Source organism: Oncorhynchus kisutch, linkage group LG12 (genome assembly GCF_002021735.2).
Source record: "Oncorhynchus kisutch isolate 150728-3 linkage group LG12, Okis_V2, whole genome shotgun sequence".
In the NCBI taxonomy this organism is placed as follows: Eukaryota; Metazoa; Chordata; class Actinopteri; order Salmoniformes; family Salmonidae; genus Oncorhynchus; species Oncorhynchus kisutch.
Genome location: NC_034185.2, coordinates 42,150,064 through 42,165,931, shown reverse-complemented (window position 1 = coordinate 42,165,931; position 15,868 = coordinate 42,150,064). Strand labels below are relative to the sequence as shown.

The 15,868-nt window shown below is 41.3% G+C and overlaps 1 protein-coding gene across 1 annotated transcript; it reads right to left on the bottom strand.

The window, feature by feature from the left end:
- Positions 1 to 391: 391 nt before the first annotated feature.
- cd164 (CD164 molecule, sialomucin) lies at positions 392 to 15,321 on the bottom strand. The gene is made up of 6 exons (XM_020496966.2): positions 15,094 to 15,321; positions 14,064 to 14,129; positions 6,164 to 6,265; positions 5,572 to 5,670; positions 5,308 to 5,388; positions 392 to 5,100 (listed from the first exon to the last, which is right to left on the bottom strand). The coding sequence occupies exons 1-6, from the start codon at positions 15,161 to 15,163 to the stop codon at positions 4,925 to 4,927; spliced, it is 594 nt and encodes a 197-aa protein (XP_020352555.1). The 5' UTR covers positions 15,164 to 15,321; the 3' UTR covers positions 392 to 4,924.
- Positions 15,322 to 15,868: the final 547 nt, after the last annotated feature.

Below are 15,868 nucleotides of genomic sequence, written 5' to 3'. Positions count from 1 at the left end.
CAGTAAAAACCTGTTGCCTCTCTACAGGAGTTGTGGGCAACTTGACCCCTCCAGCATGTGGCTAGACCACCAAGCCAAGAGTGATCTGTGTTTATGTTTGACTGTCGCTGACATCCACACCTTCACTTTGGGGCACCGAATGCAGTTGGCACTTATTAGTCCAGCAGCTAATCTCTGAAATCTGTAACTTCTGCTGCTGAGCCAACCTGCCCCATTGTCCCACTGATAAGAGGCTCAAACTCAAGTCCTTGGTTACCAAACTGTTTCACAGTGTAGAGCCCATTGTAGCGGTCTTGGTTTGTGATTTACAGCATGTTGCACTGCATTCTGAATAAGATTTCCCTGCTATGAAACATCAGAAGTTGCAGCAACAGTAAATACAAAGTCCATGTTCAACAATATTCAAACTTTATTGAATTTAACATCTTCAAGCTAATGGCAAAACTAATAAAAGAAAACAAGGCAAATCAAGTTCCAGGCAAAATGGATATAAAACAAGCATAAAACAGTAGCAGGCATCATGGCTAAATATAACAGCAACTGTACGTGTACATATTCATCTGCATCTTTGTGCACATGAGAGCAACACAGAAGAATCATTCCATAAGACCTAGAACCTCTTATTTAACTGGACTAAAATCAAGGTGACATATGGACATTGTTAGAAAGCAACAAACAAAAACTCAATTTTAAAAGCTCTGTAAACATAAGCTTCAGAGCTTCACACAGAAAATGGTGGCTGCCCCCAGAGCCATAGACATGTAAACATCAGCAAACTGGGTTTGAGATGTACAATAGTAATGGGTGCCATTGTTCCAAAGACAGCTACATTGTTACAATGTAAATTGAATTATATGTTGGAATGTAGCCAAGTCATGGAACACAAGTCATGGAACACAATTTGACATTTTGCATGCCTGTGAATCTGGCCAGCTGACCCATTCTTCTGTCTGGTTTAAGCTCCCAAAGTCGAGTGTGACTGAGAAAATAAAGACATTTAAAAGCTGCTCTCACCACGCAAAGCATCTTTGATTTAATCTTTACAAGGGGTCTGGAAGTGCAGAGTCCCTTTAATATCTACCGGGTGTACTATCAAGTTAAGACAAAAATACAAATCTTCATTTATGTTCAACTGAGTAAGGCACTTTTCTTGAAAAGGTGCATGGAGAGGGGCCGGGCCGTGTGACTTAGTTTGCCCGAGCTGAAGAAAAAAAAATAGTATCAGAATATTTGTATCAGTTGCTATGGGTACTGGCAATGTCCTGTGACAAACACTGAAAGAAAATACTCACTGCTACATTGTGTGTTCCTACGGCATGCAGACAGTTTAAATCACGGTGTCCTTAACACCATGGCAAAAGGAGAAATAATGGTGAAGTAACACTCAGAATGCTCTATGGATTCACAAATGCTTATCAGTTGCCTTCTCCACCTGACATTTGGCCATTAACTTTCCTTTGTGTGAGTGAGAGTAGAGGACTCAATGTTCAGCATACTGTGAATGCAGACAAAGCAAAACTAGATTTGTACATCTGACTTGCCATAGTTGGGGGGTCAACTTTGGGATGTAGCCTAATGCCATCGGGTGACTGCAGATTCAGCTTTAAAAGGCAAACCTAAGGTGATTAAGAACATACATTAAATCAGGGCCAATGAACGACAGACACGTGCACTTTTAAATTACACTGAGTGTTCCATACAAAGCAAGGTGATATTTTTTCATAATTATGAAAATATTGAGCTAAGAGTTCTCTCACAAGCATTCATACATTTTTGGCAGCAACAGGAAGGCAAAAAGTACAAAACAAAACCATCAGTGCCGCACTCCATTTTCCATGCCAAGACTGAGAACTTCGGCATTAACACACATTTGTTCAGGCATACTCTTCTCTACCAAAAGTGGTTCTTTCTCTTTTAAGTGTCTGAAGCCCCAATAGCATAATTCAACAGAAAATATTACATTTCCATTTGTTTGACATGCATTAATGCAGAAAAAAAAGCCATTGCAAGTGAATGCTACTGAAAAAACTCAATCTTGCCTTTACAGGATTGAAAGTTCAAACCTTTAAGGTAAATCAACTGAATGACATGATAGCTCTATGTACAAAGGGGACAAAGTCACACTATTAGCAGCAAGCTAATCAAAGAACTAGACACACTGTTTGCACTCTAAACTTGGGAAACTTAGTTACTGCTTTTCTGTAGTTCAACACCCATCTCCTCTCCTTGGCACTACATTAAAAAAAGGTGCCTCAATAGGAGAAAAGAAAACTCCCAAAATGCAAAGGACAATGTCTCAACATTAAAAGTCACTTAAGTTCAGGGACCAGTTATTGAGTCAGTTATTTGACACTTTCAAAACTTTATCCAATTTATGCAATGACTCCAGAAAACATTAATTTACTAACTAAGCTTAAAATACAGGTAACTGCCTGGGGAGGACAGCTCATAATAATAATAATAATAATGGCTGAAACGGCATCAAACCATGTTTGAGTTGTGATACTATATACCGATTCCGCTCCAACCACTACAAGCCCACCCTCCTCAATTAAGGTGTCACCAACCTCCTTTGAGAGACACACCGTTTAAACCTCCTATGCTCCTTTGATACCCCTCTATCAAAGTCACAGAGTTCTCTTCTTCCTAGCAATGGTAGCCAAAATAATGGGCAACTGGGCATTTTTAATACATGACCCTAATCATGAGCTGTTAATTGCTTTTTTTAACCAAGGAACCACACCTGTGTGGAAGCACATGCTTTCAATATACTGTATCCCTCATTCATGCAAGTGTTTCATTTATTTTGGCAGTTAACTATAAATGCCTTTCCACCTTTATTATTTTCAAAAACACATGTCATTAGAATGTGTGTACAATATGAGGGGGAACTAACATTAGGGAGCTGTGTGGAACTTAGGCCCTACATTTAATGAAACAAAATATATTCAGTGTACATAGGGGTCACTTTTCAACCAATGCCATTCTAAATCAATTTAAACCTAATAGGTCTTCATCCATCCAAAACCACGATGAGCAACTACTGTATCTATCTACTCTTCAATAATAAAAGGCTTTTCAGTATAGCTGGGATACTAGGGTTCTCAGGGTTGGGCTCAATTCCATTTCAATTCAGTCAATTCATAAAGTCAACTGAAATGTAAATCCCAATCATTTTCTATGAGGAAAATGTGGAATTTCAGTTTACTACCTGGGTTGGCTGAATTAAAATGGAACGGAGGCCAACTGTGGTTCTGTTCTCGCGATACTGCTCCTGTCCTGTGTCCAGACTGCTTTTACTTCATGACAATTAAGCCTCAGCCAGGAGGAAGAGGAGCATCATCATAAATCTCCCTCATTCCCCCCACTTTAAGTAACAGACATAACATTAAAGGCACTTTGCTTCCAATACTGTCACCATCAAGGTGCATGCTGTCTTATCTTCTTCCAACTCAATTCAACACAATAATTTATACTTCCGATTGATTTATCACTCCCATATATTTACCACAATATTTTATCTGTAGACCGCTTCAACCGTGTCCTAAAGACTTGGCTCATTGTGATTTCCTTCCTGTTAAAGGAAGGTGGTGGGTCAAGGGGTCATCTCCAGTCTAGTGGTCCAACTCATCACTGCAATCTGTTTGGCTGAAGTCGGTAAAGATTTGTTTGGGGGGGGGGGGGGGGGGGGTTGTAGAAATTAGGGGTTGACTTGGGTTTATTGCATTGAGCTGCTCTTTTGGCAGTGTGTAGTGTTTGCCAAACGCACACAGCACTGAGTCTTAACACCAAGAGAGCCCAACTCATCCTCCACTTAAGACGGGGGCATCTACTTAATATTCTATCTTAAGCAGGGCTCTACACTGACTTTTTTGTGTGCACCTAAGTTGAAAAATGTAGGCACACAAATAAATTTAGTAGCACAATGCTAAATATTTGAGGTAATAAAGCTAGAATAATTTTTCCTACGTGCATTGGTGCTCCTAAATACATTTTTAAAAATCCAGTTCACACAGCAAAATATTTACACGCATATGTGAGTAAAGTGGTCACACTGTAGGGCCCTGCTTAGAGGATGGACTATTGCTTAGAGTTCTCCTTTTATTCTTACTTTAACAGGCATCTCTGCCATCAGATGAATACAAACTCTTCATAAAAGGAGTTGTGAAAACACCTACCCAGAAATGTCCCATGACAAACAAGAAAAAAAGCTATGCTATATCATCCAGTCATCTAGTTCCAAAAAAGAAAGGGGGAGGGGACCTCAATCAAACAGTGTTTCCAAAGCGTTACCAAGGTGCATGAACAAGCTAGTACTTCAACGCTGTGGCAGCCCCACTATACACCAGCAGAATTGAAAGTTTACATAAATTACTATTGGGTCTATTAATGACAGGCCAGGCAGGTAAAACATTAAGATGAAGGGCCAGGGGAGTGAAGCAGTAAACAAGTCTGCTTTTCATCCAGTCAGCACACAGGAGAATAGCCACAATGACCCACTGCAGGAGAGGGGGGGGGGGGGGGGGGGGGGGTGTAGGAGAGGAGAGGGGGAACGAGATAAGGGGGAGTGGGGAGCGAGAAGAGGGGACGAGAGACGGGGAATCCATAGTGATGTAATCCTCTGTTGAAGGCTCAAATGCCACTGCGCTGGAGTTCACTTCAGCTGCACCAGGGTGTGAGAAATGTGCAGCAAACTACGTACAGTAAAAGATGTGGCGCACTTGTGGGTGTGTACAGTTTATAACCTTGTGTGTATTTAATCTACAGGCCTAAACCACAGGTTGGCACCGCAATGGCATTAGGCTTTTGGGAGAAACATTGATCGGAAAAACTGTGATAATCACAATGGCCAGGGATTCGGGTTTGGGTGTTCATAGTGGGCCCCAGAGTAGGTATTGTGGTTGGTGGAGGTGGAGTGGGTTCTTCAGAGGGTGTGGTAGTTGCGGTCCTTGGACTTGCAGAACTTGTAGAGGAAGAAGACCACAGCCTGCAGGCCCAAGACCAGCACTATGCCCCCAATGAAGCTCGCTGCGTCAAATGTGGAATTCTTATGAGGCGCTGGAGAAGGCCCCACAGGTGATGCGGTGGTGACACTGACGTCTGCACAAGGAGGGAGAGTGCCAAGTTGGTTATTTCACTGTATGAGCCACTAGCCAGGGCTAAGTGGATATAGAACCATATTGATAATACACAGGTGGAATCCAGTTTAAATTCAGTAACGCTTTCTATGGAATCCTTGGTGCTCTACAAGCAGCCATAAATAATAGTCTTGATTTCATACCAGGCTGGGCTGGCATGGGAACTTACTTGAAGCATGCGTTGCGGCAGAGACTGGGACCGTACCGTTAGTGGCGGGCAGGGCAGTTGGTACTGCAGTGGTTAGGTCAGCTGTAACCAGCGGTGAGATGTCAGTTTAGTATTATTTCACTAAATGCATAGACATAAAAAACAGTTGACCATTTCACCATATTTAAATTTGACATACAAAAACTCCCTCAAAAGAATCAAGTCACACAGCAAACATACACCGATTTGAAGGTAGCAGACGAGATGCTGGTTTGGGCTGGTTACCTGGGGTGGGCTCAGTGGTGCTGCTGTTAGTTGCATTGCTGGCCGTAGGGGTAACTGGAGCAGCAGAGATTGTGGGTGGGGCAGGGATGTCAGTTACAACTGTAGTAGCAACAGGTGGAGATCCCATTGAAGTGACGGACACCATGAGATAGACAGACAGGGTAAAAACCAGGAAAGAAGGAGATGGCCAGGTTATGGCGGTGTCTATGTCTGAAAAGTCCCAAAATGATTCCTTCCCTTGTGATCTGACAGGGCTAGATTGGTGAATGTAATAGGGCGAATTCATTTAAATAGCTTTCACCCACTTAATCCTTTTGGACCAGTGGAAGGATAAGGGATGGGAGGAAGGAGCCATGGGGTGGAGAATGGCAGGGACAAAGGAATTAGGAAAGAAGGGAAGCATTTTAGAGTGTTGAGACAAAGCAACTAAGACCACAGAACAAAGATATAGAATCTCTACATATACCTAGATCAGTCACTTACTGTTGAAGGTTGACTTGTCATATTAACAAAGTGAGTCACTGGAATGACAAAACATCTAATCCCTCTGTAGAGGCCTTTAAATGAACCAGGTGATGGTATTAGTCCTTACCTGAGCAGATTTCATTAGAGCAGTTGCCCACGGTCATGTTCTGACCGTTTATGGACGTGATGTTGACACAGGAAACATTGGAGAAAGCTGGAGTTTCTCTAACTGAACAGGGGGATAAAAGAAAAACACAAGCACAAATAAAAGATGTGATTGTGTGTGCTCTACAGGAAACAAAGACAAGAAAATATATTCATGTGATCATTTCCAAAAGATTCCTTACACTAATCCTGACACCCCATGGAACACAAGCAGTTTAAAAACACAAGGATCACCTTTGTTTTTAGTCAAATGAATTAGCACAAGGTGAGATTTTAATTAAATGGTTTTGTCAGCTCAGGAGTCTATAGTGTGTTCCTTCTCCCAGTCCTCCTCCTTCCTGGAAAGTCCTGAGTCAAAGCCCATTCCCCCTCCCAATGCATGATCTTTCCATTACTGATAACTGTTCCATTATCAGAGTCAAGGGCCCTTTAGGGCGTGCATGTGTGAGAGCAAGAAAAAAAAGAAAGTGAGATGAGTGTGGAGGTACAGGAAGAGACTTGAAAGGACCAGAAATCCTAGCCTGAGCAAAACCCCTTGCTCTGGACATCAGCTACGAGAAGTGACACTGACTAACTCTGTTAGTCTTCATTTAATCCTTAAGAGTCTTAAAACAACCCCCCCCCCAAAAAAAAGATTTATACCATGGATCATTCAGCTGTTCGATTTCGTATTTTAGGACCCCTTAGCGTATTACTTGATGAAACATTGGATTTGTCCTTGCTGCTATTAGCCCATAGAAACACAACGAATAACAGCTTCTGACATGGATTTAACTGGTACCCAGCTACCTTCAGTCATTTACATGTTTGTGAGAGAGGGGTCCCTTAGAGGGGTCATAATAGTTATCTAGGCCAAACCGTTCAGACACGACAGACGTTTTCATCTAGCTCTGCCACCTTTCACCACAGATGCAGAAGAGCGACATCGACGGATGTGGTGGATTGAGAGGCAGCCCAAAAAAACAAAAAAAAACATGTCAGTTTAAGCTGGTGATAAGATTTTGATGGGGATTTTTTTATGATGCTAATTACATTTCCGCAGGGGCCCATCAACTCTAAGGGGTTACTAAAGCGAGCAGGAGAGAGTTCTTCCATTGTCAGAGTCAAGGGTCCTTTAACAAGACATTGATTGTCACCACACTCATCATACAGCAAAAACATTTAGGTAGGGCTATACTTACTATTCTGTGACATCCCCAGCCAAAACTGGAAAACTGAACCGAAACAGAAAAATCTATGACAGCTCTCTGCTGAAAAAAAACAAGTGGCTGATATTCACCTCTGTTCTGACACAGATCCTCATATGACCAATCTGGTCTGGCCTCGCTATAAAAACAGTGTGAAGACAATTAGGCAAAGTTGACTTGCTGCTGCTCATAGAAAAACATTGACACGAACAGAAACCTTGGTGATCTCTTATACCCTTCCTTTTCTGTATTTGTGGAGTGTTGCCACAACCCTTGCAAAGTGTCTGTGACCCCACTACTATCAGTGTATCCAGCAGACATTCTATTGGCCGAGGGGGTAGAAGGGTCCGTTACCTCACAGGCAGCTGTGAAAGATGGAACTCACTCACACACATTCCTGAAGTATTATGACATGCTAGGGGCATCCAGTGAGAGAGCAGAGGGGAAGCTTGTTAGAGGAGAAACCCTTAAGGCTCATAATACCGATGCGTAAGTGCACCTTCCGTTTTTCTTACATCAAGACCTTTAAGACCACTGAGCTAAACCAGCTGACACACAAATACAGCCTTCAGAACAAAATGGTGTCACTGACGGCAATGCATTGTTCACATGAAATCCCTAACTCAAAGACAAATCTGATAATAACAGTGGGGTTGACAAACTCACCACAGCGAGTTGGGTTAATACCTAGGCCTAAGTGAGCTGGGTCTGTAGTGTACTTTAGAACTGCCACCTCCATAGTGAGTCTGTGTGAGCTTTCAGATTTGCTTAGTTCATATCTAATAGGCGATCTGCTGGGGAATTGTGAGAAGCATTAGTTCAGTCCTAAGACCTACTGTGTGGTTAGAGATGTTAGTTCAGGTGCGTGTGTTTAAGAGTGACTGGAGTAGTGGTGAGTTGTTTGTTCTGGTGTGTGACACACGGTGCTTTAGGATTTTGTCTATGTTGTTGTGGCTGCTGAGAGGAGTGAATATGAGCCACACACACACACTATGGCTGTGTTCACACAGCCACTAAGAGCTAAGGCTGGGAATTGCCAGGGACCTTCCGAGACAATATAGTCACGATACTTAGGTGCCGATTCAATATGTATTGCAATTCTCACGATTGTGTGTATTGCGATTCGATACTGTGATTACATTGTGATTCAGTGATCTAAAAATATTGCTGCAGTGACGAGAGCCATGAGAAAATGTAGTTTGATCAGACATGGAAATAGAAGTGCTGAAAACAAATTGGCTCCCTACGTAAAAAAAAAACTATTAGAACAGGCTATGAAGGGAAAATACTAGAGTTTTGGTGCAGGTACAGCAGACTAGGGCTAAAATAATATTGCACGTGTCAAAACAATATATTCAACAAAAAAAATCAAAATATTTTCCCCCATCGCTACTAAGAACCCAAATCGGATTCTTTCTATATCTCCACACTCAGTTGTACAGGTGGCCCTGTACAAGATGATATAAGATGTGCGCATTCACACGGATGTAGCACACAGATACCACACTCATTTCCTGTCACCGTTCCGTAACATTTTGAGGTGGTTGTCATGGTAACGGTCATTTGCAACAAAAAACTGATCCAAATAAATCAGATCCGAGCATCGAGACAGAGGAGCTTAAGTGGGAAAATAACATATTTTCATTCTTGAGTAAAAGTAAAGACACCGTACCCTAATAAAAAATGACAAGGAACAGTGAGTCACCCAGTAAAATACTACTCAAGTATCAAAAGTAAAAGTATAAATAATCTTACATCCCTTATATTTAGCATACCAGACACATGAATTTTCCTGCTAAGCATTTGAAATGTAACAAGTACTTGTGTCAAAATGGGTTGGTCCTGTGTGGCTCAGTTGGTAGAGCATGGCGCTGGCTACGCTAGGATTGTAGGTTCGATTCCCACGGAGGGCCAGCATGAAAAACGTTGCTCTGAATAAGAGTGTCTGCTAAATGACTCAAATGTAAATGTGTAGCTGTTTAGTTACGTGGTGACATTATCGCACAACATCAGCTGATTGAGGAAAGGATTTTCTGAAAAATCTGTTAAAGAGCTTGTGTGATACTGCACACAATTTTAAAACAGCTAAAGTGCAGGAATTCATTTATCTCACGAGGATTGGCAGAACATTTTAGCGTCTACGTTATGGCAGTCAAGATAATTAGCCTACTTCATGGACGTCATGAAATCAAGATTCCTGATGTAAGATTACGATCCGTGTAGTTTGATCATTTATTTAGTGAAAACTGCCCATTTATTTGTTTTTGCATAGGAAAAATAAAGAAAAACCTCAAATGTTGGTGGGGTTGTGTGTGGTCAAGTGCACAGCCATCACTTCCTGTACTTTAAAAGGTTCTGGTCACCCTTATAACTCCATTCTAGGACTCTTTTATCAATTAATAGCTGCCCATACCATGCAACAGTAGGAGTTCTCAATTTCTGCATTAGATTTACTGTGTATTGACCTGATTAATAAACTGCTGTTACTGTAAATGGTTAGCTGACTGACAGTATATCCTAGCTAACCATTGTTAATTTTATTGAATGATTCTATACAGCCAAAAACTATCCAGGTCGACCGATTTAAATCGGAATGGCCGATTAATTAGGGCCGATTTCAAGTTATGATGCTTATTACATTTCCGCAGGGGCTCATCAACTCTAAGGGGTTAATAAAGCGAGCAGGAGAGAGTTGCTCCATTGTCAGAGTCAAGGTCCCTTTCTCTAACAAGACATTGATTTAACAAAAGCGCATTTGGGCAAAAAGCACAATCGTTGCAAGAATGTACCTAGCCATAAACATCAATGCCTTTCTTAAAAATCAATACACAGAAGTATATTTTATTAATAGAAATCCAGGTTAGCAGGCAATATTAAACTAGGGAAAATGTGTCACTTCTCTTGCGTTCATTGCACGCAGAGTCAGTTTGGGCAACCTGGCTCATTGCGAACTAATTTGCCAGAATTTTACATAATTATGACATAACATCGAAGGTTGTGCAATGTAACAGTAATATTTAGACTTATGGATGCCACCCATTAGATAAAATACAGAACGGTTCCGTTTTTCACTGAAAGAATAAACGTTTTGTTTTCAAAATGAGTTTCCAGATTTGACCATATTAATGACCCAAGGCTCGTATTTCTTTGTATTATATTATAATTAAGTCAATGATTTGATTGATCTGACTGCGCAGTGGTAGGCAGCATTCATTCAAGCAGCACTTTCCTGCGTTTGCAAGCAGCTCTTCGCAATGCTTCAAGCAAAGCGCTGTTTATGACTTCAAGCCTATCTACTCCCGAGATTCGGCTGGCAATACTAAAGTACCTATTAGAACATCCAATAGTCAAAGGTATATGAAATACAAATGGTAGAGAGAGAAATAGTCTTATAATTTCTATAATAACTACAACCTAAAAACTTCTTACCTGGGAATATTGAAGACTCCTGTTAAAAGGAACCACCAGCTTTCAAATGTTCTCATGTTCTGAGCAAGGAACTTAAATGCTAGCTTTTTACATGGCACATATTGCACTTTTACTTTCTTCTCCAACACTTTGTTTTTGCATTATTTAAACTAAATTGAACATGTTTCATTACTTATTTGAGACCAATTTTATTTTATTTATGTATTATATTAAGTTAAAATAAGAGTGCATTCATTATTGTTGTAATTTTCATATATATATATATATATATATATAAATATAATTATTTATTTAAATCGGTATCGGCTTTTCGGTCGACCTCTTCTGTACACAGACAGAAACCAACCATGTGAAAGAACAGCCAGATCTGATACTCAAATATGCGGGGACACATGTTATGTTCTTCTATACTCTTGGGGACCCAAAATAGGATTGACACTTCAGAACAAACTTTCTAGAGATTTTTTTGGGGTGGGGACTATGTATGTGCCATGTAGTGAATCTGTCATTCAATGCATTTGTATGGGCCAATAGCAGTAAGGCCAAAGATAATTAAAGCATGTTTTTTTGTATACTTCAAAGGGTTCTAAAAATTAAATTGCATAGCAAAATTATCCTTGGTGTGACCTTGAAACAAGTCCATAGAGCTTAGTACTATTTTGGGTTGACAATTAGGCTATTATCGTTATATTTTACTGTTAAAATAGGCCTACAGAAATTGTATTTAATAGAGATTAATTTGCCTATGTCTTTATGTGCACTAATATCACAGGCAAATTTATTTGGGGCTAATTCACCTACTGAGAATTGGAAACTCCAAAAACATTAGCTAGATCGCTAACTTTTGACATAATACCCGCTACTGGTAGCCATGTTTGAATCCAACAGTAAATTCAATGTCCTAAAAATAGTATACATAATAAGAAATACATCCTTTGCAGTTGTTGCCTACTACCCAATGAGTCCTATGCACTTTCAATGGCTGTTGAGCATTTCCCACGCTTCATATGTCAAAGCCATATCTTGGTTGCAAAACAGCTGCGATAGAGCTAAATACCTACAGAAAGCTGAGAACCTCCTCTCTTCAACAGTGGCGGCAGTGACAACAGCAGTTGCTTCCAACGCTGTAGATTGCTTTTCCCCGCAACTAGATTTTTATTTATCTGCCTAGTCCTAACACATTTTTTTCTCATTCCTCTATTCCTTTATTCCCTCTCGTCGTCTTCTTCTCCAGTCTCTGGGATTGGAACAGTCTTCATCGAGGTCCACACAGTGACATGGAGAGTGTGTGTCTGAGTAGAACACACGGAAGTCTGTTATGCACCATTGTTCGGCGTCATACTTGCTCAGGCCTACTAGAGGCCTTTCAGAAAGCATCCCAAATACATTCACTCTCTCAAACAGTGACAAGCTCCGAGGGCCTAGATCCAGCTCAGTCCTCATTCCACGTAATCGAGGCTAGTATGCCTGGAACCTTGACTATAAGCAAACTTACCACACCAACAACTGAAAGTATTTTAGGGGACTGTCTAGTTGGTTTGCAATGTTGGTTATGCAAACCATGACAGACAGAGGCTCTTTATAAAAACATCCCACAACCCTTGGTAGCTTAAGTGGCTCAACCTCTTAAAAAAAAAAAAAACACAAGCGGATTTGCTTGGGTTCTTCCGAGTATCACACACATGGGGGAATGACACAGCTGTTCACCGTTATCATTTAGCAGCGCTCATGGGCTAGGAACTGAGCTTGGCTTAGGAAATCCCATTTACTGGGCTGATAACATCCACAGGCAAACAAATAAAGCAGTGGCTTGGACTACAATGCCACAGTAACAGGCAAACTGTGAGAGTAGAGTTGGTGGGAGAGGAGAGTTTGGTTGAGTCAGTCAGAGCAGCAGGGAACAACCTCAAAGCAATAGGCTGGCTATATAAAGACTGTTATACTGCATACTGTATGACTCAGGCCTATAGGAGCTTAATATAAATCACACAATCGACCAAAGCAAAGACCGAAGCCTAAAAACAAACATCTCCATTGGAGATCCCATACGCACACTATCCTGCATAGTCAAGACATTTCTCAAGTCTGACCGGCACTCCCATTATCATAATGAGATTACTACGTAGAAAAGTGTTCTTGTCCAAAGACCATGATATATTTCTCTACTCTAAAATGGCTGGTGCGTAAGGGATTAAGGCCAAATGTGCCTTGCGCAACCTGCCCATTGTCCAATTCCTTTTCGTATTTTATCCCTTTTTTTAATGGTATCCAATTGGCAGTTACAGTCTTGCCTCATCGCTGCAACTCCCGTACGGACTCAGGAGAGGCGAAGGTCGAAAGTCATTCGTCCCATGAAACACGACCCACCCAAGCCTTACTGCTTCTTGACATAATGCCTGCTTAACCTGGAAGTCAGCCACACCAATGTGTCAGAGGAAACACCGTACACCTGGTGACCATGTCAGCATGCACGCGCCCGGCCCGCCACAGGAGACGCTAGAGTGCGATGGGACAAGGACATCCCTGCCGGCCAAACCCTTCCCTAACCGATCGAGCCTGGGCCAATTGTGTGCCGCCTCATGGGACCCCCGGTAGTGGCCCAGCTGAGAGTGAGCCTGGACTCCAACCAGGATCTCTAGTGGCACAGCTAGAAACTGCAATGCAGTGCCTTAGACCACTGCGCCACTCGGGAGGCCCGTCCAATTCCTTTTTGACCCGCATCTCAAAATAGCTCAATCTTGATCCTTTGGAATGACTTGGTCAAAAGGCAGGCTCCAGTGCCTTATAATCTACCTGAAGAGACTGGTACTGTCTGGTAGTTCAATGATCATAACCCCAAAATACAATACATGGCCTAGGAAATTATAAGGCTTACACTTTAAGGACAAAATGTATGCCTCTTGATTACAATATCGCACAAATGTAGAAAATCATCGACATTGCCATACCGACCACTTACCACAGGCATTTTGTGGATATCGTTCATAGACTATACTAGAGAAATGTGAAGCTTGAAATTAAATACATTTCCTAATATGAGTGATTGTTAATGGGACAATTGATGGCTACAACCATCAAACCAGTAGCAGCAGTATAAAGGCTAATGCATTTTTTTTTTTTTTAACAGTGGTGCACATTAATGTTATAAACTTAGCGTTCCATTTGTTATTACATCAATTCAGGCAATTTATCACAATATGGATTTTTGTCCATATCACCCAGCTTTAACAGGTAGGTACTACTTACATGTGCAGTTCAACCATTGACAGTCACCGACACAAGTGTCACAAGCGAGTTCAGCACATCCATCATCTGAAAGGGGAAACATCAATCAACATACAAGTAATTAGAAGTGTATACAAAGGTTAGTTGTATACAAAGGTTAGAATTGTCACCAATGAGGGAATTAGCCCAACTGATGGATATAGACCTAATTGGACTTGCCAGGGAGATATTTACTTAATAGGCATAACACAACAGTAGATACTCATCAACTGTAAGCACGTTAGTCACAGGGAGCAGTAAAGTTACTTAGATATGATTTCTGGTAGATGAATGCCTACGAGGTGAGCCTGGTCATGTCAATCTCCAACGTTGGTTTATGACATTTAAAACACCTGTGCATGTAACGAATGGAAAGAAGAGAGGGACTGAGAAACCCGCTGTCCCAATGACGGACATTAAAATGTATTGCCCCTCTGTCCGTGTGACTTATGTAGCTTGACCTGTGATATGTTTTTTGCAAATATAGCTATAGATTAATAACGCAATATAAATTAAAATGTGACGCAAGGCTGACAGGCAAGCAAGGGCCATCTAGCCAACAAGAGCATAAGCTGACCATTTCACTAACCACCAATCTTCTAAATTATGTTGTCCAAAGGGACAATAATCAAAACTCTTATTAAACAAATACATATATGTGCCTGTTATTTCAGGGTTGCTGACTTCAGTAATGTTGTCCTAAAAGCTAACGTTAGCAGCTATGACGATATCAAGCAGCCCACGTTGGCTGTCGCTCGCAGTCTGAAAAAAAAGACTATAGAGGGCTAGCTCAGCTGGCTAACGTTACACATCTACCATTTAAGAACGAACAAACTTGACAACACGTATGATTCCCACAAATCATTTTTAGAGGCAACTATAACGAAAAGTGGCATAAATATGCACTCAAAACGGCTCGCGCATTTATGTATACGAGCTAGCGCTTAGCTCGCAGGCTTTCTTATGCAGAGAGCGCAAAAACAAGCTGTGCTTTACTAGGTCGCAAACTTACCTACGCTCGCAACTGTTGTTGCAGCTACCAATGCAAGGACTAATGTAACGTAAACAAGTTTTAAGTACATGTTTAATTTATATTTTCCACCAACTTGTTCGTCGTTCCACCCGATTTATGAGGAGTCGCGAGAGAGATCTGATTTCTACTGGATACGTGTATTCTGACGCTGTTGCTATCTAACTGGCTACTTCCTTCTACCAGAGATATTCACTTTTGAGGAGATGGGAATTGGGATGGGAATTGTATTAACGCCTTGTATTTGCCCAAGGGTTGTCAATGGGCCGCGCGGTGTATTCTGGGAGATTTTGGCACAGGTGCTTTTATCGGAGTCAATTAGGCGCTTGCTCCCAAAAAATAAATTACGTGAACGAAAAGTACAATATTACAAATATTTTCTGAGATATGAGATGCGCAATTTATTCTCTGAAATATCGTATAGTTTTGTAATCGTAACATTGCGTACTTTCGACGAAAACAGTCAGGTTTCTCATATCCTGACTTTTAGAATAGTTTGCGTTACGATTAGTTTAGTTTAGCAACCACTTTGGCATGACAACGTGAACGCAATTGGTCGACGGTGCTGGGCGGAGCGTTATACGTTTTACAGACAATTGTCGATGGGATTATTTTCTCCTCTTTTTCGAATATCTCTGTTTCTACACAGGTCATGTGGCTCTTTTTACTGCTTGCTTGCGGCAGTTGCCATGTCCGCGTATTTTTTGCTAACTATGTTGCGGGTGAAAATGTATTGGTCGCCGGTTTTTGGCCTACC